We start from the raw sequence: 25,616 nt of genomic DNA, 5'->3' as shown, positions 1-25,616 counted from the left end.
GAAAGTTGAGCTTTGCAAACAGAACCTTTCCTTGTATTCGAGTTTAGTCATAATGTAGAAAGAAACGGAAGGAGGAAGCCACTCTGCCCTGCTCTTTCTCTACTTTGAAAACCCACCTGGCTCACCAGAGGCACCCCCCTTGGCCAGCAAAGCTGGCTTAGCTTTTGGTTGGTTCTGTTGTGTAGGCTTGGATGGTCCGTCCATGCCAAGCTGACCCTAGAGGAAGTCTTTTCCCTTGCTGCACTGACTCTAGTCTCCATGTTGTGTCTAAATGTCTAGTCCAAATATGTTGTTCTTAAAAAATACTTCTAGATCATTATCCAGCAAACTTTTTTAAAGCTTGCACAGAGGGGGCTGGGATTATGGCTCAGTGGTAGAGCATACGCCTTGCATGTGTGAGGCCCTGGGTTCGATCCTCAGCGCCACGTAAAAATAAATAAAGGTATTGTGTTTATCTAAAACTAAAAAAATATTTTAAAAAAAGCTCACACAGAGCCCTCCAGGGTGCTTCATTGGTGCAGGGTGACCCCCTGGTGGCTTGCCATCTGCAAGAGGAGGGATGGCTCATTGAGAAACTCTGGCACCATCCAGTCTAGGACAGAAGAGGGGGCCAGAGCTACTTCTTGACCCTCTTGGGGCAGCTCAGAGGTCAAGCAGTTGCATACTTAGGCATGGGAGGTGGCTAACACCTCCTGCCCAGGAGAGTATAAGCCACCAGAGAAAATAAGTCACAAATAATTAGTGAAGAAAAAAAGACTCAGAAAGATAGTTTTCAAGTAGAGCACCTGATAGATCCAGCCCGCACAGGAGCTAGAGATGGACAATTGGGGGTACATCAAAGACGGGGATAAGGTTTCCAGGGTGGAGTCTTGCTTCATGATGTCTTGAGGTCTGCAGGTTGAATGGCATCTTGGCAGGTCACACCCATCTCTGAGAGGATGTGTGGCTGCAGCAGGTCACCCCCTCTCCGGTGCTGTGTGAGACCAGGCAGAGCTTGAATGGGGCTCACAATGTGTCTGGGCAGTCTTGGCCAGAGGGAATACCCACTGGAAGTTCCCAGATACCAGATTCTCCTATTCACTAGGCTGCAATGCTGATGTAGTCCACACACAGCCCACGATGGCTCTCAACATTTAGGGAACGTTGTGTGGGCAGCCTCTATTTCCAGGATGAATGTCTCTCTTACTATCCTTCTCTTCAGGCTACAATCACTGGGCCTCCTGCCTGGTTTCCCCAAGCCTCACTGACCCCTGGAGTGACTAGGACTCTACTACATAGTCTCTGGATCCCTCGTACCCAGCCACTTGCATAATGTTGATTGAATTACTAATGGGCAGTTGAGACCTAGTATGGGATCCCCCTAAAAATGGAGCAGTTCCCATCTGAACAGCTGGGAATGAGAAGATAGATGAGCGATGAGCATAAACTTCTTTGTGGTGGCTACTGCCACAGATGCCCCATCCCCCATCCCCTGTGAATCCTGTCCTGAGGTTGACTGTTGTCATCATTACCATTTATACCTTATTTTTTTTGGGGGGGGTAGGGGGTACTCCACCACTGAGCCCCATCCCCAGCCTGTTTTATATTTTATTTAGAGACAGGGTCTCACTGAGTTGCTTAGCTCCTCGCTTTTGCTGAGGCTGGCTTTGAACTCATGATCCTCCTGCCTCAGCCTCCCAATCCACTGGGATTACAGGCTTGCGCCTCCGCGCCTCGCTGCATTACCCTTTTACAGATACCAAAGCAAGCTCATCTCTCTCGTCCATGCTACCTGGAGGTACACAGAGTTTGAGACTCGTTACCGTTGTGGTTTGTAGCCCAGTTTGCTTTTCGTAGGAAATCGGCACAGGATACAGAGACTCCTAAAGCCTTTCTCCTTCCCTCCCCAGCTCATGGTGCTGTTTTTCCTTTGCAGGGTTTGGTTTCTAATCTGACCCTCGGCTCCAGTATCCTCACAAACTGGACCATCTTCCCACTGGGCACTGAGGATGCAGTGCGCAGCCACCTGCAGGGCTGGGGTGGCCAGGATGCTGGCTGCCATAATGAGAACTGCACTGACAGCTCGTCCAACGACACGCTTCCGGCCTTTTATGTGGGAAACTTCTCCATCCCCAGTGGCATCCCCGACTTGCCCCAGGACACCTTCATCCAGTTTTCTGGATGGACTAAGGTATGTGTCTTCATGGAAAGAGATTGGATTTAGGCCTTTAAGATCTGGTTTGAGAAAGAATCAGAAGAGCTATTAAGGAAATACTATGTTTGCCTTTGGGGCACGAGGGGGTTTTCATTCCTCAGGAATGAATTGGGGCCGATCTTCAGGGATTTGATGGGCAGCATCATTCACTGGCTAAGAACTTTGTCAATGAATGGCAGCTTTCCTGCCTGTTCTATGATGTTGGATGTTGCTTATAAGAACCTCCTTAACCTAAGGAAATTCTGGTCCAGGAAAAAGGGTGAATCTCTCCAGGAAAGTCTGCTTTTCTTTCATCCAGGCCAGATTGAATACTCCCAGAACATCTCCCCCCCACACACATGCAGCCCACACCCTCTAGGGCTTCTGCCATTCTCTGAATTATCCTCAAGTCCATCCCTGACCATCTCACTTCCCTATCGCTCTCCTTTAATCTTTGAAGATATTGGTACATCTTCTTTCACTCAAGTCCTGGGTTTATCCTAGATGAATTTATCGTCACTCAGTCATTGAAAACATCTTTATTCGGTGACTGGTATAGTGCCCAAGGCTTGTACCAGGCACTAGGTATACAGTGGTGGATGTAACCGCATGTAGGATCTACCCTCATGGACCTTTCAGTGTAAAGTAGAGTATAGACTTGAAGGATGGCTTTGAACTGCCATCCTCCTGCCTCAGCCTCCCGAGTCACTGGGATTATAGGTGTGCTTCACTGTGCCCAGCCTCTGTTGGGGCTTCTATAACAAAATGCCATTAACTAGGTGGCTTATAAACCACATTTATTTCCCATTGTTCTGGAGGCCAGAAAGTCCCAGATCAAGGAACCAGCAGCTTCATTATCTGGTGACGGCCTGTTCCTCATAGATGGCAACTTCTGTGTCCTCACATGGTGGAAGGAGCAAGGGGGTTCTTGAGGGTCTTTTATAAGCACATTAATTCCATCCAGGAGGGCTCTACCTTGAAGCGCTGATCGCCTCCAGAAGACTCCATCTCCACAAAACACTGTGGGGGTTAGGACTTCAACATGGGAATTTGGGAGAGGACACAAACATTCAGACCACAGCAGGGCCTTTAAGAACAGTCAAGAGCTGGGTGCAGTGGCACACGCCTGTATTCCCAGCAGCTCGGGAGGCTAAGGCAGGAAGATCACAAGTTCAAAACCAGCCTCAGCAATGGCGAGGCGCTAAGCAACTCAGTGAGACCCTGGCTCTAAATCAAATACAAAAATAGGGCTGCGGATGTGGCTCAGTGGTTGAGTGCCCCCCTGAATTCAATCCCTGGTACCGAAAAAAAAGAAAAAAAGAAGAGCCAAGAGAAGATCCTGGAGGGGAGCAATTGGATCTGTGGATTGGGATTTCAAAGGAGGGATCTGGGATGGGAATCTATGGAAAAAAAAAATTCTTTGCATCTAAATGATCCATTGAAGACATGGGATGAGTGAGATTCCCTGAGGGGAGAGGATACTGAAGGAAGAAAAGACCTAAGGGCAGATCTTCTAGGGACACAAACATAACAGAGTGAGGAGAGACCAAAGAAGCAGGAGGAGGGCCAGTGTTGATGCTCCCGAGGGACAAGTGAGGTGAAGACAGAGGCGCTGCTGCTGGATCTGGCAACAAGGAAGGAAGTCCCTGGGAACCTTAGTACTGCTCCAGTGGCCAGAAGCATCTGGAAGCCAGATTGCATTCTGCTGAAGAATGTAGTGGAAGGAAGTGAACACGGATACTCAAATACAAACATTCTTTGAGAAATTTCACCCTGAAGCAGAGAGCAAATAAAGGTACGTGGTGTATGTTGAATACGTGGCCTGTTATAATTCTTGTGCTTTTTAAAACATCTTAGTGAAATATATTTTCATTATCATTGTATTTGAAATATTTTTTTTAATTTTATGAGTTCTTTGAGCCACAGACTGTTTTCAAGTGTGTTATTTAATCTTCCTATATTTGTGGGGTTTTAAATATTGATTTCTTGATTCCTGTTAAACTTCTAGAAGGAGGAGAAACATTGTTGTGGACCTAGGGTTAGGGAAAGTCGTCTTAGACTTAACACCTGAAGCATCATCCTCAAAGGAAAAACTTGGTCAACTGGATTTTAAAGATGTTTTCTCGTCCAAACATATCCAGAAGATGAAAAATCTAAGCCACAGACTGGAAAAAAGATAATTTTCAAGTCATATATCCAACAAGGGACTTAAATCGAGAATATATGAAGAATTCCTACAGGGCTGGGGTTGTGGCTCAGTGGTAGAGCACTTGCCTACCACACGTGAGGCACTGGGTTCGATCCCCAGCACCACATAAAAAAATGAAATAAACAAAATAAAGATATTGTGTCCATCTACCTCTAAAAAATATATTTTTTTAAATTCCTCCAACTCAATAATAGGAAAAAAAAAACCATTTAAAAATGGGTGAAGGACCTGAGTAGACATTTCACCAAAGAAGGTATACAAATGACTAGGAAGTACATGCGAAAGCCCAGCACAGTGAGCGGCACATGCTTGTGATCCCAGTTACTTGGAGACCGAGGCAGGAGGATTGCAAGTTTGAAGCCAGTCTCAGCAACTTAGCAAGACCCTGTCTCAAAATATTAAAAACGAAACGAGCCGGAGTTACGGTTCAGTGGTAGAGTGCCCCTGGGTTCAATCCCCAGTACTAGAATGAAAACAAAACAAACCAACCACACACAATAAAATGTCCCTTCACTGCAAACTAATGACTCTAATAATAAGAGGGACAGGACCTCACACAGCTCTATACGGCTGTACATCCTTGGTCAATGTTGACCAATGTTCACAAGGATATAGAACAGAAGAATGCTCCTGATTGTTGGTTGGAGTGTAAAATAGTACAGCCATTCAAAACGAGAGCACAGTTCAGCAATTTCTTCAGGAGTTAAATGTAGAATTATCATAGGACCCAGAAGTTCCACTTCTAGGTATAGACCCAAGAGGTAACAACAAAAATGTCCACATAAAGACTTATATGTACATTTTCATAGCAGCATTTTTTATGATATCCATAAACTAGAAATAATATCCATTAACTGGTGACCAAATAAATTTGTGACACATCTATACACTGGAAGAGTATTCCTTAGTAAAGAAGAATAGAATACTCATCTCCAACACAGATGAGTCTGAAAATATGCAGAGTTAGAGACCAGACACTTAAGAGGCCATGTATTGTATGATTTCACTTATCCTAAAGGTTCTAAAAACGGCAAATCTATAGAGACAGAAAGTGGATTAATGGTTGCCTAGGACTGAGGGTAGGAATGGACAGTGGCTATAATTAGGTATGGGATTTCTTTGGAGGCTGACAAAATGTTCTAAAATTAAATGGTGATGATGTGATGCAACCAGGGATATAGGGATGGTAAGAGCTGTGTGAGGCCCGGCACCCTCAACCCCCAGCAAGACTAAAAAAAGTTGCGATGATGGTTGCACAATCATTTTAAACCTAAGGAGACTCGCTTTTGGCCCAGGACATGATGAACATGAGTTTTAAGCATTTTTTTTTTTCTTTCTGAGCTCCTGCTTAAGTTTTAGCTTTAATCTCCTCTCTGCCACCTCCATGTTTCTATTCTCCAAATTGCTCATATCTACCAAGCCTGCCCCTAGATCTTATTAATGACCTGAAACTCTCTACCTTAAGGCTGCAGCTTCTCCTTGATCCAGCCTAGATATCACCACTTGACTTTTTTTTTTTTTTTTGCAGGGTAGGGGGGGTATAACCAGCATTGAACTCAAGGACATTCAACCCCTGAGCCACATCTCCAGCCCTATTTTGTATTTTCTTTAGAGACAGGGTCTCACTGAATTACTTGGCACCTCAATTTTGCTGAGGCTGGCTTTGAACTTGTGATCCTCCTGCCTCAGCCTCCCAAGCCACTGGAATTATAGGCACACAAAACTGCACCTGGCCACCACTAGGTTTTTTCAAGAGCTGTCAGCCCACTTGCTCTCCCCCCCATCCTCCTTCTCTGTCTCCTTTGTTCATCCTCCTTTTAGAAGGTGTCCACCACTGGCCTTCTCCACTGGTTCATCTCCCAAGGATTCACGAGGCTCCATCCCCTCTCATTGCCTGCAGCCTCCAGAAGCTCTCATACATGCCCAGCGGTCTTGGGCTCTCTCTCCTCCCTTTTCCTATTGGCTTTTCTAACCTTCACCTCTCTCCTTAAGCCACCTTACTCTCCCCCGCCCCCTCCCCCAGGACCTCATCCTCTCTGATTGCTGTCAGGTGTGATTCCTGTGTTCCCTGGGCTTCCTGTCAGACTTATCTCTCAATCTCCACCTTCACTTCCTGCCCGCTGGCCTCAGGAGGAAGTCTGAGATCTGAATCCCCTCCCCACCTCCTTCCTCCAGGCCAAGATCTGCTCCTCCTCCGCCTTCATCAGCCTTTCCATCTTTCTGCCAACTACCATTCTGCAGCCAACAAACGTTATCTAGGGACTCTGTGACCCAAAAGCAAAGGAAACATCTTCCCCCTTTAGCTGGCAAACACGTTCTTGCTCCCTTGCCCCGTCGTCGTCGTCGTCTCTCTTCTCCTTCCTCAGGGGAAGCAAAGATACGGAGATGGGAAAGGTTGGGACGTTTTGGAGGTCAGAGGGTCGTAAAGGTGTCACACCCGGGAGTTCAGGACCCAGGCGTTGTGCTGAACACTTTGTAGACACTATCTCCTTACTCAGCAAAGCAGGCACTGTGTAGGATGGCCCGGTATTATCTCCACTTTGCAGATGAGCAGCAGAGGCTTAGAGAGCTGAGTAACTTGTATGAGGTTCTCAAGTAGGTGGCAGGAGTCCCAGGTCTGCTTGACTGGGAGGCCCGTGTGCAGAGGCAGGTAGCATTGCGCAGGGCCAGGAGGGGCTTGTGCTGATCATCTAGACTGGGGATCTTCCTGGAGGCTGCTCTATGTTGCCTAGGCTGGTTCGAACTCATGAGCTCGGGTGATCCTCCTGTGTCAACCTCCCGAGTTAGCCTCCTCCCAAGTAGCTGGGACAATAGGCACGTGCCACCAAACTTGTCTCTAAGCAGGAGCTCTTTACTACTTTGGTCAGTCTGGTGAATTCTCTGCACTTTCATGCTTGAAAAATGCATAGATATGCAATATTTGTGAGTGTGTCAGAGGGTTCAGACCCCAAAGATCATCTAATCCATAGGTCCACTCCAAAACACAGGTATCCACCGAGCATGGTGGTGCACACCTGTAATCCCAGTGACTCAGAAAGCTGAGGCAGGAGGATTGCAAGTTTAAAGCCAGCCTTGGCAACTTCGTGAGGCCCTGAGCAATTTAGCAGAACTCTGTCTCAAAATGAAAAAAAAAAAAAATGGGCTGGGGATGTTTCTCAGTGGTTAAGCACCTCTGGGTTCAACCCTGGTACTAAAAGCAAAACAAAACAAAAAACACAGGTATCCATATCAACATCAATCTTAATTGCCAAGAAATTGAAACAGTCCCAGTGTCCATCGACTGCCGAATTCATAAACAGAATGTGGTACATCCATACAATGGAAGGTTAATTGGAAGTAAAAAGAAATGAAGTACTGATAGATGTGACAACACGTGAGAATATTAAACCTAATGCTAAGAGAGAAGCGAGTCACAAAAATTGGAACGTCTCCACCAAAACCCATCTGAAATTTAACCTCCATTATGAGGTATTAAGAAGTGGGACTGCCTGGCGCCGTGGCATATGCCTGTGATCCCAACAGCTTAGGAGGCTAAGGCAGGAGGATCGTGAGTTCAAAGCCAGCTTCAGCAAAAGTGAGTTGCTAAGCAACTCAGTGAGATCCTGTCTCTAAATAAAATACAAAATAGGGCTGGGGATGTGGCTCAGTGGCTGAGTGCCCCGAGTTCAATCCCCCAGTGCACTCCCCCCACAAAAAAAAGGTGGGACCAAGTAAGACCTTTAAGAAGGTGGTTAGGCATGCAACCTATAACCTCAAGACTGTGTTTTTCATTCAAGAATTAACAAGTTATCTCAAGAAAGGGGTCTGTTATAAAAGCCAAGTTGGCTCTCTTGTATGCCACCCCCTGGACTTGAGATGTCCTGCATTGCCTCGTTACTCCACAGAGGGTCCCACAGCAAGAAAGCCCTCTCCAGGTGTGGCCGCTTGATCCCTGGACCTTGGCCCATGGTTCTCAACTCCAAAACTATGAGCTAGGTAAACCTCTAATGTTTCTAAATTATCCAGTCTCGATTATTTTGCGATAGTAACAGAAACGGGTTAAGGCAGGCGTAGATTATGTGATTCTGTTTATATGAAATGTCCCAAATAGGCAAATCTATACAGACATGAAGATTTGTGGTTGCGACAGTAAAGAAGGTCGGGGAGAATGGTGGGAAAATGGAGAAGTGAATACTAAAGGATACAGGATTTCTTTTTGGAGATGACGGAAAATTCTGAAATTATGGAAATGGTTGCACGGCTTTACCACTGAATTGTATATGAATTATATCTCGGTAGCCCATCCAAGGGATTTGTGGGCCTGGAGTTGAGTGGATTGGAAGATACATCTGCGTCATACCCATGTAACAGAACGTATGTGGGGGTTTTATTTTTTTTCTAGTATCCTGTGGTCCCTGTTGCTGGGGACAGGCCTGGACCAGCTCAGGGGGGTTCTGAATGACCAGTGTAAGTGCATAAACATGTGCACATCCCAACTTGAGTTCTGACATTTGGGAGAATCTGCATTTGGACAGATGGTTTTGGGGGAGAGGTGAGCCAAACAAAGCCTGCACCCCAGCCATTGCTAAGACTGCTGCTGCCAGGCTCGCTCCTCCATCAGGGGAGGTGCCTGTGGCAGGCCACTTGGCTCTTACTATTCATTCGCTTAAAGAAACCAGTTCGATGTAGTGAATGAAGTCACTGATAAGGGTGATTCACAAGATAAAAAATCACTTCTGATGACTCTGGCTTGGCTTGGGTCGGATGTGGCTTTCTGGTGAAGGCCAAGTGAATGTTTGCTGGATTCACTGGGAAGAGGTCAGGCGTGTTTCACTCCATCCAAGAAACAAGGTCAGTGCTTTCGAACAGAGTTGTCTTGACGGCAGACTCCTTGGGTAGGAAGTGTCCTCGGTGCCCAGAGACGTGGCCCACTGGGTGCCGTGCCCACAGTGTTGTGTTCTGCCCGGGCTATGACGTTGGTGCTCCTTATCTCTGAGATGGGTGTGGACAGATCTCATTCAAATCCTGGGTAGCCTTCTTGCTTTTGTTTAGTTTCTGCGGTTGGTTTGGGTATATGATAATGTCGTGGTGAGAGGGGCAAGATGGTGTCCCATTTTTCCTCCCCTAAAAAGTAGGCTTCGGAGAGTTGGGAATCCCAACGCAATACTGGTTAAAAGCAGTTTTCTTTATTTTTTTTTTTTTGCAGGGGGGCGGTGGGGTACCAGGGATTGAACTCAGGGGCACTTGACTACTGAGCCATATCCCCAGCCCCATTTTGCATTTTATTTAGAGACAGGGTCTCACTGAGTTGCTTAGCACCTTGCTTTTTCCCGAAGCTGCCTTTGAACACACGATCCTCCTGTCTCAGACTCCAGAGCCGCTGGGATTACAGGCGTGCGCCACTGAGCCCGGCTACTTTTTTTTCTTCTGTAGTGATGCCAGGGATCAAAGGGATGCCAAGATTTCATTCATGTTACACATGTACTCTACCACTGAGCTACATACACCCCAGCCCACAATTTTCTTTTTAAAAGGCAAATTATTTCACAATCAATGGGTAAACATACACACAGCACAAATTTTTAAACATTTATATTAAAGGGATTAATTAATTAATATAAACATTTATATTAGTATTAAATTTTTTAATTTTTTTATTAAATTAATTAATATAAACATTTATGTTAATATAATTTTTTAAAAAATTAAAGGGATGAAAAAAATCCCTTCTTTTAACTATCCTTGAATCTTGCATTTGAAATTTTCTTACCTTCCTAAAGGTAAATACAGAGAGTCCTTGGCTTATGATTTTTTGACTTTATGATGGTGAAAAGTGATTTGCATACAATAGACATGACTGTGAGTTTTGATCTTTTCCCTGGCTGTCACTATACAAAGGGACATGCTCTTTCTATGCTGGGCAGTGGCAGCAAGCCACAGTTCCTATTTAGTCATGGGATCATAGGTAAACAACAGGTGCTCTATTGCTCAGAAGTGGCCCCTGGAGGAAGAGAGAAGCTGGGACTTGAAAGTAGCCTTGGAGATGGAGAGGTGCAGCCGTGGGAAACGCTAATCCTAGCAGCTACGTGAGAGACCCTAGCACATGCCAGTCACTGTGGAGTGCTCACAGGCATCCTCTCAGTCCTGCTCAACATCCCTGGAAGAGGCACAGATGTGGCTGAGGGGCCCCTGGCAGGATCGGGTGATTGACAAGTGAAAGAGGAACCCGCAAATACAGGACGACTCTAGTGTTTTTGTTTTGTTTTAATTTCCTATTTTTGAGATAGGGTCTCGCTAAGTTGCTGAGGCTGGCTTTGAATTTAGAATCTCCTGCCTCAGCCTCCTGAGCCGCTGGGATTACAGGCATCACCACCATGCCTGGCTCCTGTAAACTATCCTGGGAAGGCATTTTGAGACTATGGAGATGTATATACATTATCTTTTGCTGCATAGCAAGCCACCCAAAATTTAGTAGTTTAAAACAATGATTTAGCCCACAATTTTGAATATTGGCAAACTGGGTGTTTTTCTTCTAGCCTCAGCTAGGCACGACTACCTGGATGTTAGCTGACTATCAGCTGAGCAATGAAAAGACCATGTCTCTCTCATCATCCTGCAAGTTAGCCTAGGCTTGTTCACCTGGTGCCTGAGCAGGATTCAAAGAAAGAATGCATATATGTAAGGCTGGGGGGTTGTTGGTGCATATCTGTCATCCCAGGGAAGCTGGAGGCTGAGGCAGGAGGATTACAAGCTTGAGGCCAGCCTGGGCAACATAGGAAGACCCTATCTCTTAAAATGAAAAAGGGCTGAGGGTATAGCTCAGTGATAGAGCACTCCTGAGTTCAATCCCCAGTACCTCAAGTGATGAAAGGCTGCTTGTGGCCCAAGTCAGAATTCACATGACACCTGCCCCTCATTCTTTGGCAAAAACAAGTTGCTAGTTCAGCCAGATCCAAGGAATGGAGAAACAGATTCTAGCTCTTGATAAAGGGAACTTCAAAGAATCATGCCCTTTTTTTTTTTCTAACATGCCACAAGATTTTAGCACTGTTTGACCCTCCTTTACTTCTAAATTTGATATGCTAAGTTTAAAAAAAAATTTTGCCTAATTTGCAAGTATGCACACCTCCTACAAGATCTGCTTACTCTATAAAACTCATGCCCTTGGACACTAGATAATCAGATTTGTTGCACGTGAAGGAGAATTTCCTGCAATTTTTAGTTCATGAACTTTATCACAAGCTTTATGTGGCAGCCTGGAGATAGTTTTTGCTTCTCAGCTGTTAGTATTGTGAGGTGGTCTCGTGACTCGTTCGGTGAAGAACTATATGAAAACAGTCAGCAGTGATAGAACTCTTGGGTGTCAGGAAGGAAAGGACTTTTTCATTTTGGATGTGATGAAGAAAAGTGATTCCTCTTTTACGGTAATATTTTATGCTTTTGATGCCTTCAGTTCTGTTTGCTTCTGCTCTAGTTGGATCTTAAGCATCCACCTAAAGAGCTATGTGTTAAATTTTAGGCTTGGTTTTCAGTGTGGTGCTATTGGGAGGTGGTGAAACCTTTAAGAAATGGGGCCATAGCGGGCTGTATCTAGGTTATCGGGAGCATGAGATCCCAGGGGATCCTGGGACCCTGTGTCTTCTCTCCCCCTTTCACTGCCCGACCTTGAGGTGAGTGCTTTTGCCCCACCCGGTGTTCCCTGCCATGATTCTTGCTTCGCCACAGTCCCAAAAGCAACAGGGCCAAATAAACCATGGACTGAAACCTTCAAAACTGTAAGTCACTCTAAACCTTTTCTCTTTATAAGTTGATTGTCCCAGGTATTTCTAATAGTATTGGAAAGCTGACTAACACAGGATTTATCCTAAAATACAGAAGAAAACATAAAGTTATTTAACTTTATTCTCTAAAGAGGAAGCAGAGAAATGTAACTGTGTCATTGGGACTCTGAAGGAAGGAGGATATTCATTATCTTTTGTGTATTCAGGGAGATCTATTTAACATCTCTGAGCAACCATCCTCACTATTTTATCTTTTTTTAAATCTTTTTAATTATCTTTTTCCCAAGTTAGTAGCTCAGTGATTCATGAGTTGTGTGTGGTGAGACTTTAACCTTGGGAACTGAAACTGTCTTTTCCATTTCAAGTCGTCTACGTGTCTTTGAGAACGTGATCAAGTCGGCACTCAGCCTGCGTTCCTGGTCATTTTCAAAGGAACTCCCCCTGACAAAAAGTGGAAAAAAAAATTTGAATAACAACTGAAGACAGTATTTTGCTTTAAACTCTTCTGAGAAGATAGTATTTATCCAGATAACTTAAGACAGAAAGGCAGACAGGCACACATATCAGTCTGATCAACAAAGAAATAGGTCAGGTATTTCCAGTAACCTCAAATTTATTGAAACTATTATTATCACTGTGATATTAATAGCTAAGGGCAGGGAGTCTGCTGGGGTCAAGACATGGTCAGTAAAGTCAGACTTTGTCATGGAACACTGTAGTCAGACCTGTCTTGGGACATTCCAGAAGCCACTGATATTCATGCATCAATACTTAGCCCCTGATAGGATCCTCCTATTAATAAAGAAGGTATCTTTTTAAGTCACCTATATTAACAATAATTTCAACATGACTTTTTTTTTGGGGGGTGGGGGTACTGGGGATTGAACTCGGGGGCCCTCAACCACTGAGCCACATCCTCAGCCCTATTTTTTTTCTCAGCCCTATTTTGTATTTTATTTAGAGATAAGGTCTCACTAAGTTGCTTAGAGCCTTGCCGTTGCTGAGGCTGGCTTTGAATTTGCAATCCTCTTGCCTCAGCCTCCCGAGCTGCTGGGATTATAGGCACGAGCCACCGAGCCCAGCTTCAGCATGACTTTTTAAAGAGAAACAACGATTAGAGTGTTTGTATCTTTAAACAGAATTTGCCTTAAGTTCTATTGTTTTAAAGTGCTATTTTGTTGTTGTTGTTCTGAATCAAGGCAGGAATGCCGGCATTTAACTTTTCTTTTGGTGAGCAGTGTTCTTTAAAACTCTTAAACTGAGAACAGAGTGGCGTGAAGTCTCCTTTTCATGCAACTTTGTGTCATCTCTTCAGCAATCTTTTTTCCCAGGCACAGTTATTAACAAGTGTCACGTAATGAGGGAGGCTACGTGTTCTGTTGAACAACTCTGTGTAACTGAGTGCTGACAGTATCGCCTCCTAACAAAATGTACAAAGCCCTTCTCTACACAGAGCCCGTGTTACAGCTTTCAGTGGCTGATAAACCAAGTCAAATGATGCAACTTTCTACTAATGGTCAGAGCGAGGTGAAGAAGAGATTAAAGGGATAGTGAGGACTTGGAGGGGAAAATCCCAGTCCTAGGAGGACCATGACCCTGTCTGAGAAGGCGAGGGTGGAATTGTGACCTGAGATCTCAGAAGACTTCAGGTCTGGGGGACAGTGTTCCAGTGATGATGCACAGGTGAGGCCAGCATGGAGTTTTGTTAAGGTAATGGGGGAAAGTCGAGTGGACGTCTGAGTGAGCAAGGGGAGAACAGCCGAGACACAGCAGGGAGGAGGAGGGCAGGGCTGTGCACCTCGGTGAGGAGGTAGGTGGGAAGCAGGGTGTGTGGAAGTGGCCAGATTGACTTCCACAGGGAGCCTGGGATCTTGCCTTAAGAGAGGAAGACAGTCAGGTGACGCACGCCTGTAATCCCAGTGGCTCGGGAGGCTGAGGCAGGAGGATCACAAGTTCAAAACCAGCCTCAGCAACACAGTGAAGGCCCTGAGCAACTTAGCGAGACCCTGTTTCTAAATAAAAATATAAAAAAGGACTGGGGAGTGGCTCGGTGGTTAAGCACCTCTAGGTTCAATCCCTGGTACCAGAAAAAAGGAGGGAGAGAGAGAGACAGACAGACGGAGGGAGGGAGGGGAAAGACAGTCGAGGCCTGTAAGGAGGCTTCCCGGATGAGAGGTACAGAGACTGGGCTGGTGATGACATCACAGCCTTTCACCATTCCGGCCCTGCTGTCAATATGGCAGCCTCTAACTATAGATACATATTTTCATTTATAGTTAAATTAATTAAAAGTAAAATTTAATCCCTTAACATTTCTTTTTGTAACTACTTTTTTTTTGCAGGGGGGGCGGGTATTGGGGATTGAACCCAGAGGGACTTTACCCCTGAGCTACATCCCCAGCCCCTTTTATTTTAATATATTTTTAGTTGTCAATGAACCTTTATTTTGCTTATTTATATGCGGTGCTGAGAATCGAACCTAGTGTCTCACACGTGCTAGGCAGGCTCTATCACTGAGCTACAACCCCAGCCCTTATTTTTTTTTAATATTTATTTTTTAAGGGTAGATAGACACAACACAATGCCTTTTATTTTTATGTGGTGCTGAGGATTGAACCTGGGTCCCGCCCATGTTAAGCGAGGGCTCTACCACTGAGCCACAATCCCAGCCTCCCCAGCCCTTATTTTTTATTTTGAGACAGAATCTCATGAAATTGCCCAGGCTGGCCTTGAAGTTACAATCCTCCTCCCTCAGCCTTCCAAATCTCTGGGATTACAGGCATGTGCCACTGTGCCTGGCTATCACTATTCTTTATATTACTAAATTTGGACATCTGCATATACTCTGACCCAGGAATTCTCCTAACATTCTGTTCTATCAGAAAGATGTGCATATGTGTCCCTAAGGTACATATAATAATGTTCATTTGGGCCATGCTATTTTTAATAGTCAAACTAGAAACAACCCAAATGCCCAGTTCTAACAGTAGAAGTAATAAGTAGATATTGGCATATTCTGGGCTAGGGGTGTAGCTCAGTGGTAGAGTGTTTGCCTTGCATGTGTGAGGCCCTGGTTAGATCCCTGACACCATTTTTTAAAAGTTTTTTTGATATATTCACACCATTGAATATCATACAACAATTAAAATCATCACGGGACTATTCTAGGTAATCAGGTAGATACTAAAAACTACATAAGACATTTACAAACATTTACATGTAGTTCAAGAGTAGGCAAAACTAACCAATGGCAAGTAAAATCAGGATAGTGAACATTGCTGGAGAAGAGGTGGGAAATGGTGACTTCAAGGGGACAAAAGGGTTGTTTCTCGTGCATATATATTATTTCTTGATCTCAGTGGTGCATATATATTATTTCTTGTTTTTTTTTTCAGCATTAAACAGTGAAATGACAGCCTACATTTTTAAAAAATATTTTTTAGACATTGATAGGCCTTTATTTTGTTCATTTATTTATGTTCAGTGCTGAGAATCAAACCCAGTGCCTCACATGTACTAGGCAAGCTCTCTACCACTGAGCCACAACCCTAGCTCATGCATTTCTTTTTTTTCCTCTTTTCACATTTTTATTGGTACTTATAGATATACTTAATGATGGGATTTGTTACATATTCGTACATACACATAATATAATAATTAGCCAACTTCACACCCCAGTGTGATACTTCTCCCATCCCCAGTCCCTGTTCTCCACTGATCTCTCTTTGACATTCACGCAATCCCTGCCAATCCACCTTTCTTTTTCCTTTTTAGCTTCCACATATGAGAGAGAACATACAACTCTTGAGTTTAGCTTATTTCACTTAACATACTGGTATCTAGTTCCATCCATTTTCCTGCAAATGACACTTCATTTTTCTTTATGGCTGAGTAAAATTCTATTGTGTATGTATACCACATTTTCTTCATCCATTCATTCATTGATGAACACCTAGGCTGGTTCTGTAGTTTAGCTACTGTGAATTGTGCTGATATAAGTATGGGTCTGCATGTGTCACTATAGTATGATGACTTTAATTCTCCAGGGACCCAGCTATGCTACCAAGGAGTAGCATAGGTGGGTCCCTGGAGGTTCCATGCCTAGCCTCTTGATGAACCTCTATACTGATTTCCATAGTGGTTTGTCTACTTTACAATCCCACCAACAGCGTAAAAAGTGTTCCTTTTTCTCCACATCCTCTTCAGCACTTCTTATTATTTTGTTCTTGATGGCTGCCATTCTGACTGGTGTGAGATGAAATCTCAGTGTAGTTTTGATTGGCATTTCCCAATTGCTAATGATATTGAACATTTTTTTCATATATTTGTTGGTCATTTGTATTTCTTCTTCTGAGAAATGTCTCTTTAATTCATTTGCCCATTTATTAATTGGGGTTTTTTTGGGGGGTGTGGGGTTGGTGTTAATTTTTTGAGTTCTTTATATAATTTAGATATTGATCTTCTGTCAGAAGAGAAGCTAACAAAGATTTTCTCCCATTCTGTAGGTTCTCTTCACATTCCTAATTATTTCTTTTGCTGTGCAGAAGCTTTTTAATTTGATGCCATCCCCATTATTATTAACTCCTGGCATTATTTCTTGAGCTTTAGGTGTCCTTGGGTTTAATCTATCCCCAGGACTGAAAAAAGAAAAAAAATCAAGCTTTAGGGGTCCTACTGAGAAAGTTGTTGCCTGTGCCGACATGCTGGAGAGTTGACCCTGTGTTTTCTTCTAGGCGTTACATAGTTTCTGGTCCAATTCCTACATCTTTGATCCATTTTGAGTTGATTTTTTTTGCAAGGTGGGTCTACTTTCATTCTTCTCCATATGGATAAACGGCTTTCCCAGCACCATTTATCAAAAAGGCTCTTTTTCTCCAGTATGTTTTTGGCCCCTTTGTAAAGGATCAGATAACTGTATCTGTGTAGGGTTGTCTCTGTGTCTTGTATTCTGTACCATTGGTCTATGTGTCTGTTTTTATGTCAGTACCATGCATATTTTGTTACTATAGCTCTGTAGTACCATTTGAGGTCAGGTATTATGATGCCTCCAACATGGCTTTTTTGGCTTAAATTTGCTTTGGCTATTCTGGCACTTTCATTCTTCCAAATGAATTTTAGGACTGTCTTTTTATTCTGTGAAGAATGTCATTGGTATTTTTATGGGGACTGCATTGAATCTGTAGATTGCTTTTGGCAGTCTGGCCATTTTAACAATATTCTACCTGTTCATGAGAGGACAGACTGCAATTTTCTGCATGCATGTTATGCTTCAGCCTTAAAGATAATAACAGTAGAATCTAATGAAATTTTAAGGGCTGGGGATATGGCTCAAGCGGTAGCGCGCTCGCCTGGCATGCGTGCGGCCCAGGTTCGATCCTCAGCACCACATACCAACAAAGATGTTGTTTCCGCCGAGAACTAAAAAATAAATATTAAAAATTCTCTCTCTTTCTTTCTCTCTCTCTCTCTCTCTCTCTCTCTCCTCTCTCTCTCTCTCTCTCCTCTCTCACTCTCTCTTTAAAAAAAAAAAAAAAAATTTTAAAAAAATGTGCAAGAGAAAATCAATGAAGTCAAAAGTTGGTTCCTGGGAAAAAAAAATTAAAAAGCAACAGTAGCAGCAGCCATCTAGCAAGACTGATCAAGGAAAAAGCAGATGGCAAACCTAATCACTCATCTGGTAATAAGAAGCTGTGTTACCAGACTTAAGAGGATACTGTGAATATGCTAAAAAATTGAAAAGATAGATGAAATTGAAAGTGTCCTACACCTAACAAAACTAACAGAAGGAAAAAAAAATGGAAAAATCAAAATAACCTTATATTCATTAAAAGACTTGAATGTGTGAATTTAAAAACTAAACAAAATTTTCCTATAAAAGAAACACCCACATGCCTGTAATCCCTGGAACTTGAGAGGCTAGGGCAGGAGGATGGCAAGGTGGTGGCCAGCCTCAGCAACTTAGCAAGACCTTGCCTCAAACTTTTAAAAATGGGGCTGGGGTTGTGGCTCAGTGCTAGAGCACTCACCTAGCACATGTGAGGCCCTGGGTTTGATCCTCAGCACTACATAAAGATACATAAATAAAATAAAGGTATTGTGTCCATCTACAACTTAAAATAAATAATAAATATTTTTTAAAAACTGTGGATGTACCTCAGTTGTAAAGCGCCCCTGGATTTAATCACTAGTAACAAATACCACCATCACTACTACTACTAATAATAATATAAAAGAAACTCTAGGGCCAGATAGTTTTTTTTCCTACATCCCTAGCCTTTTAATTTTTCATTGAGACATAGGGCCTCATTAAATTGCTTAAACTGTCCTTGAACTTTTTAATATATACCTCAGCTTTCTTAAGAACTAGGACTACACATGGGTACCTCCCCACCTAGGTTAAATTTTAATTTTACCAAATATATGTATTAAAAATGGGAAAGGGGCTGAGGTGGTGGCTCAGTGGTAGAGCACCTGCCTAGCATGTGCAAGGCACTGGGTTGATTCTCAGCACTGCATATTAAAAAAATAAGTAAAGGTCTATTGACAGCTAAAAAAAATTTTAAAAATAAAGGGGAAAAATAAAATCGAACATCTGTATTTTTCGTCTGAATTTTCTCCCCATTTCGGGGTTAAGTTTACATAGCTCTAAGATCCTGGAAGGAGGCACATGACTCTTTAACCCCTTGTCACTCACTTGGCAGTCATGATGGAGCCTGCTGTGAACTGGGCACAGTGATAACCAGTGGCAAACAGGAGGACAAGGAACCACTAAGCCACATCCCCAGCCCGTTTTTCTGTTAGAGACTGGGTCTCACTGAGTTGCTTAGGGCCTCGCTAAATGGCTAAGGCTGGCTTTGAACTTGCGATCCTCCAGCCTCCACTTCCTAAACCACTGGGATTACACGTGTGCTCCACTTTTATATTTTGAGACGGGGTCTTGATAAGCTGCCCAAACCGGACTCAAACTTGTGATCCTGCTGCCACCGCCTCCCAAGTCACTGGGATGATCGGCATGTGCCACCGTGCCCTACCTGACGTGGCTTTGGTTGGGAACCTGTCGTGAAGGCTGCAGTCCACACCATTCCTCATGTTCTGCTCTCAAAGCCCTCTCGCTAATCTGATTTTTGAAGACATCTTCCCCTTGACCACAAAAGTATGGTGGCACTGCTGTCTAATACTGCAAAACCAAGACCCTGACAGATTTTAAACTGATGAGAACTTGACAAGGCTGTTGGGGTATATTATCTTTTAGGATAGATGGAGGTAACATCCCGTGGTAAAAACAAGAGTAAAAGAGTTCTGAGAACTGTGAACTGTCATCCTTTTTTCTATATGAGTTAATCCAACAGATGGGTGGTTTTCAATCTTGGGCCCCTTCAGTGGGCTGTGAGCACCCCGGGCTTCCATTCCAGATAAGTAAGGAGCGTCTCCAATTAGGTGTGCTTTCCCCAGCCAGCCAGGCTCTGCAGACCACCACATGTGCACGGTTTCTTCCTGTCACCATCCTCCCCAATTTACTGGTATGAAAAATGGAGTTGAGACTTGCCCCAGGTCTGACAGTTAGGAAGTGGCAGGACTAAGATATGAACCCAGAGGCTGGAGTAGTAGCTCAGTGTGAGACACTGGGTTCGAGTCTTGGCACCATGTATAAATAAATAAACGTCCATTGACAACTAAAAAAAATATTTAAAAAATATATATAGGAACCCAGGTAAGAAATTCAGAAGGAGTTAGAATAAAGGGAACACTGGGAGGCTAAAACATTGCCAAAGGTAAAGTGACTCTAGGGGGAACAACTGCAGTTGTGTCATAGCATGATGGGGACCAGGGTGTCTCCAGCTGTATTTGGGTCACTGGGGGTATCACTTTCTTTCCTCCTTCATCCCATTCCCTCCACCCCCTTATTTTTCCCTCCCTCCTGTCTGTCAATCATCCTTCCTTCCTCTCCCGGATTTTGTTTTGCATAGGTATGTGACAATCCCCCCCCCATACACACACACATACTTTCTTTGTAATAGAACATTCCACCTATTTAGCCACCTTCTATGAGCAAACCCTCGGCTGCACAGGGAGGCTATACAGATACACCAACCATGGTCCCTGCCCTGCAAAAGTTTTTCCTCCTCTTTCAGTGTTGTTACAGGAAGCAGTTCCCCTGCTCCCAGGAATTATCTCTGCAGCTTGTAGGATCGCCTCTGCTTCTTGCAAGGAACGTGAGGTCCATGCTCTGAGAGGGACCCAGCATTCATGATGATGCCCAACTGAATGGGCCCCTTTGACCTCCTTCCTCCAGACCTCATATCCATCTTGAGGAGCTGGTTGGGGGATGGCTCCTGAGACCTGCCTGTCTGAAGGCTGCAGGCCCTGGAGTCCCTTGCCCCGGGTGTGTGCACTGAATGTACAGCAGATCATGTGGCTGAGACCCCCCTCCAGGAATGGAGAACAGAGAAGGAAAGTGCATCTCTAGGAGGAAGCAGCTCAGTGGATCTTTTCTGTGCAGAGGAAAGTCAGGGAGCGGCGGTGTGCAGAGCCGTAAACGCAGGACCCTGGGCCAGGACAGCAGTCAGACACCTGTGACTGCCTCACTGGGCTCCTGGACTGGCCTTGGTCACTGCTGCATGCGGTCAGGCAGACCAAGCCTCTGTTCTCCTGAAGGAGTAGGTGTCTGGGGCGAGGCTTTGTTATTCCTTCCCCTGTCCCAGTTATCCCAGCAGATGCTGGAACCAAGGCTAGCCTGGGCCTGGTTCTCAGCCCACCTCCCTTGGGGCACTTCTTGCCCCATTGCTGCTGGATTCTGTCCATCAGGCTCCCATGCTCCTCAGGGCAGCCCGTACATCCTGGGTTGATGGTTTTGTGTGTCTCTGTCTCTCTCTCCTTCCAGGGGCAGGTGTGGATTAACGGCTTTAACCTTGGCCGCTATTGGCCGGCACAGGGCCCCCAGATGACCTTGTTCGTGCCACGGCACATCCTAACAACCTCGGCCCCAAACAACATCACGGTGCTGGAACTAGAGCGAGCGCCCTGCAGTGGCTGTGGCCCGGAACTGTGCACCGTGGAGCTGGTGGACACGCCTGTTATCAACAGACCTGTGGCCAACAATTATTCCTTCTCAGAACTGCCTACTAAAGACTTGTGGCAAGACTATGAATGACGATGGTGACCCTTTGGGATTCTGGCCCCCCGCACAGACCTCGGACCTTGTTTTGCTGACATTCTCAGGAAAGTGGGTTTAGAAAATGAATTTAGGGGATGTGTTTTCACCTGAGGTCTCTTTGCAGCCACGCCGTGTCCATGCCCCACCCTCAGGGGCCACCTTGGATGTGTGAGGAAGGTGACAGCAGTGATACCCAGGCAGATCTGCAGAGTCGGAGTGGAAGCATTGGAAGTCTTCCTGATTTTGACTTTAATTTTAATTAAGAATCATGTTGTCTTTTTGCTAAATAAATTTATAATGAAATATGATGAGCCTGGGGTTTTTTTGTTTGTTTGGTTTCTGGTACTGGGAATTGAACCCAGGGGAACTTAACCATTGAGCCACATCCTCAGACTCTTTTTGTATTTTATTAGATACAGGGTGTCACTGAGTTGCTTAGGGCCTTGCTAAGTTGCTGAGGCTGGCTTTGAACTCACGGTCCTGTTTTTAATGTTGGGCAGGTATTAAGCTATGTGGTCTGACTTAAATCACAACTAGACTTGAGTGGGCTGAAGAAGCCACTTCACTAGCTTGAGGATCAAAGGAACAGAAGAGAGTCTTGGTTTGATTTAATGGACGGTTGCTTTTCCGATCCTTATTTGACTTGCTTGTGAATTTCTGTGATATCTACTAGGCAACCTGTGAGTACAGCTCCAAACAGTTATGCAAACAACCTAAGCGATCAATGGTTGCCTGGTGTATGCGGTATGGTCCTTCTGTACAGTAGACAGTATTTAGCTGTGAAAATGGTGATGTAGCCAGGCACGGTGGCTCACACCTGTAATCTAAGCAGTTCGGGAGATGGAGGCAGGAGGATCGTGAGTTCAAAGCCAGTCTCGGCAATTTAGTGAGGCACTAAGCAACTCAGTGAGACCCTATCTCTAAATAAAATACTAAATAGAGCTGGGGATGTGGCTCAATGGTCGAGTGCCCCTGAGTTTAATCCCTGGTACTTAAATATAGATCTGCATCACTTTTTTTATTTATATAAAAATATCTTTCATATTGTATCAAGTGATCTCATTCTGCTTACCACAGTCATGTGTACGTGCCGTGGACAGGCCTATACAGGTGGGGGACACTGTTGTATTGTATGCCTGTCTGGACATGGGCAGTAGCTCTCAGTTATTATGTTTTCTTCCATGCATGCTTCTGAGCAGAGCATATGTTTAATTTACTTTCAGAAGATTGCTGAGGAATGTACCATCACCTTCCTGATTTCCCAGATCATACTGTTGTAAGTGGCAGAGACGGAGTTGGAATCTGGCTAGTCTAAGCACATGTTGCCTGTGTAATCCCCACCTATTCTGCATTGGAAAGGTTTGGCATCACATCAATGAAATGTTGATATGATTATCTCAGGACCATAGGCATTTGGGAGTGGTTCACTTTTTCTCATCTATATTTGCTTTTTTCTTGTTGTTGTTTTTGTTTTTGATACCAGAGATTGAACTCGGGGACACTTAACCACTGAGACACATCCCCAGCCCTTTTTTATATTTTATTTAGAGACAGGGTCTCGCTGAGTCGCTTAGGGCCTCTTCAAATTGCTGAGGCTGGCTTTAAATTCACAATCCTCCTGCCTCAGCCTCCCAAGCCACTGAGATTACAGATGTGCACCACTGCTCCTGGCTTGTTTGAAGTTCTTTACAGAGAACGTGGTTTTTGTAAAGGAGGGAGAAGGGAAGGATGTTTTGTGCTGGTCTACAACATTTTCGTTGGCAGTGTGTTTTCCCTCTCTCATAGGCACAAATAAGAACTACCTGGGATTCAACAGAGGATTTTAAAACTCTGGGTGAGCCAGCTGCAGGAGGTATAGATGGGTTGAGACCAACAGACTGGACCCTAATTTTTAAACTCAGCCTCTTTCTCTAGAGGTCTGCACAATTTGATGTTTGGATGTGGTCCACGAGGTGAAGGAGGAGCTCCATGGATCCACAGCCTCATTACCCTTCCACTGTTAAATGACCGAAAACATAAAGCCATTCCCCAGGACTGGCCAAACACTGGTAAGTTTTGGAAAGAAATGTGAGGCTGTTCCTTTGAAAGCATATGTATTTAATAAATTGTACTTCCTCAAAGACCAGCACAGAGTCGCTAGACGTCGGGCAGTGGAGAGGAGTGACCTCACTGGATGGTGCACTTGCCTCATACTTGATCATCTGATCTTCAGGACCACACTGTGAGGTAGGTAGCAGCAAACCTGTTTACAGATGTGAACATTTAAAACTTCAGCACAGAACAGTTGGTTCTAAACCTCATCTATCTCCCTCCAAAAAACCAGAGTATTTTCACTTGTCGCTGAGAGACTCTTATGGGGTTCCATCCCTTCCCCCTTCTAATGTTCCATCCCTTGCCCAGAAGTTTCTGGAATCTTCAAGCATACATAGTACCACCCTGGACCCTACTCAACCCATCCTCCTCCTTCTGCCGCCTCTCATGGGCATTGCTTTTGCTATCTACAATGTCGTGTGTGTGTGTGTGTGTGTGTGTGTGTGTGTGTGTGTGTGTGTGTTGCTGGGGATTGAACCCAAGGCCTTATGCATGCCTGGTCAGCACTCTACCAACTGAGCTATATCCCCAGCCCCTACCATGTCATTCTTAAAAGTAAGATGTGCCTTCCGTCATTCCTAATTTCTCTGAATAACCTTGTTTTGGATCTGTCTGTCCATGAATTGATGATTTAAAAGTTAATTCTATATATGAGTGTTATCTCTGAAAATAAGGGCAACTGTATTACCTGCTATTTAGACTTCTTAGATTGAATCTATCATAAAGCAGACTTGAGTATTCCAGGTTTTCTGAGCAGGCCTGCGCTAACCTAGCCAGACCCTTGATGGTCTCTGAAGTTTACCACATTCTCCATCACCCTTCCAGGGAACCACTGTGATCTGGGTTTATATGCAGCCCACATTTATATGACCTGCAGAATATCCCGATTTAAACAGTTTGATTGATATGGAGTGTACATGCCATAAAACTCGTCTAGATTTAGGGACAATTTTCATGAGTTTTACCAAATTTATGCAGCTGTGCCGCCATCACCAAATTAGAAGACTTCCTTCACCCCAGAAAGTTCTCTCCTGCCTATAATCAATGTTCACTCCCACCTCTACTGCTAGGCAATGTTTAGCCTGTTTTCTGACCCTGCAGGGATGCCTTTCTTAGAAATTTCTTAGCCAGGTGTGGTAGCACTTACCTGTAATCCCAGTGGCTCAGGAGGCTGAGGCAGGAGGATCACAAGTACAAAGCCAGCCTCAGGAATTTAGTGAGACCCTGTCTCCAAAAAAAATATACAAAGGATCTGGGGATATGGCTCAGTGGTTAAACACCCCTAAATTCAATCCCTGGTACCAAAAAAAAAGAAAAAGAAAAATTTCTTGTAACTGGGATCACAGGGTATCATCTTCTTTGTCAGGCTTCTTTCCTTTATCATAAATGTGTTTGAGGTTTATCCATGGTGTAGCATGTACATTGCCATATACATATACAATAGAATATGCACCATGTTTTGTGTGCCTGGTTGTCAACTGATAAACATTTGAATGGTTTCCAGGTTTGGTTTTGTTTTGGTACCAGGGATTGAACTCGGGGGCACTTGACCACTGAGCCACATCCCCAGCCCTATTTTGTATTTTACTTAGAGACAGGGCCTCACTGAGTTGCTTAGCGCCTTGCTTTTGCTGAGGCTGCCTCAGCCTCCCTAGCCACTGGGATTACAGGCATGCACCACTGCACCCAGCTGGTTCCAGTTTTAAACTATTATGAATAATGCTGGTATAGATATTCTTGTTCAATTCTTTGTTCATATGTTTAACTTCTTAAGAACTCAAGCAAATTCAGGACATCTTTCTTAAGGCCAGTTTAGTGATGAGGAAAAGGCACAGTTACCCTTAAAATTACCAGAGTTATGGCTCCTTCTGTCTTCTCTCCCTTCCCTTCTCTACCTCAGGCAATACAGTGTGTTTTTTCTTCCTCTGTCAATCTGTCCATCTTTGTTTCTTAGTAAATCCAGTTTATTCAGAATGAAAATTGTTGAACACTAATCTGAGGTTGGGTTTTTTTCATTGTTTTCCCCAATAAGCAATATGTCTTATGTCAAATGACACAAATAGGAAATGATCTTGTGTGGTCTTTGTTTCTCCCCTTTATGAAAAAAAAAAAAGTCATTTTCTGAAATCACTTTTAGTCAATGTGAAGGATCTATCTGTCTGTGGTTGAATACATGGCTAGTAGGGACCAGTAGCTCATGCAAAATCAGGTCACCGTCCAGGTAGTGGG

The 25,616-nt window shown here is 44.2% G+C and overlaps 1 protein-coding gene across 1 annotated transcript in view; it reads left to right on the top strand.

Annotated features, from left to right (window-relative positions):
* The window catches only part of Glb1 (galactosidase beta 1), a 99,115-nt gene extending 77,594 nt beyond the window's left edge, over nucleotides 1-21,521 (top strand). The window contains exons 15-16 of the mRNA XM_026406277.2: nucleotides 1,916-2,170; nucleotides 21,024-21,521. Coding sequence (XP_026262062.1) covers nucleotides 1,916-2,170; nucleotides 21,024-21,293 — 525 coding nt within the window. The 3' untranslated portion in view covers nucleotides 21,294-21,521. The remainder of the gene's footprint in view (nucleotides 1-1,915; nucleotides 2,171-21,023) is intronic.
* The last annotated feature ends 4,095 nt before the right edge of the window (nucleotides 21,522-25,616 follow it).

The sequence above is a fragment of the Urocitellus parryii genome, chromosome 3, assembly GCF_045843805.1.
Source record: "Urocitellus parryii isolate mUroPar1 chromosome 3, mUroPar1.hap1, whole genome shotgun sequence".
In the NCBI taxonomy this organism is placed as follows: domain Eukaryota; kingdom Metazoa; phylum Chordata; class Mammalia; order Rodentia; family Sciuridae; genus Urocitellus; species Urocitellus parryii.
This window is presented reverse-complemented; position numbering and strand designations above follow the sequence as displayed.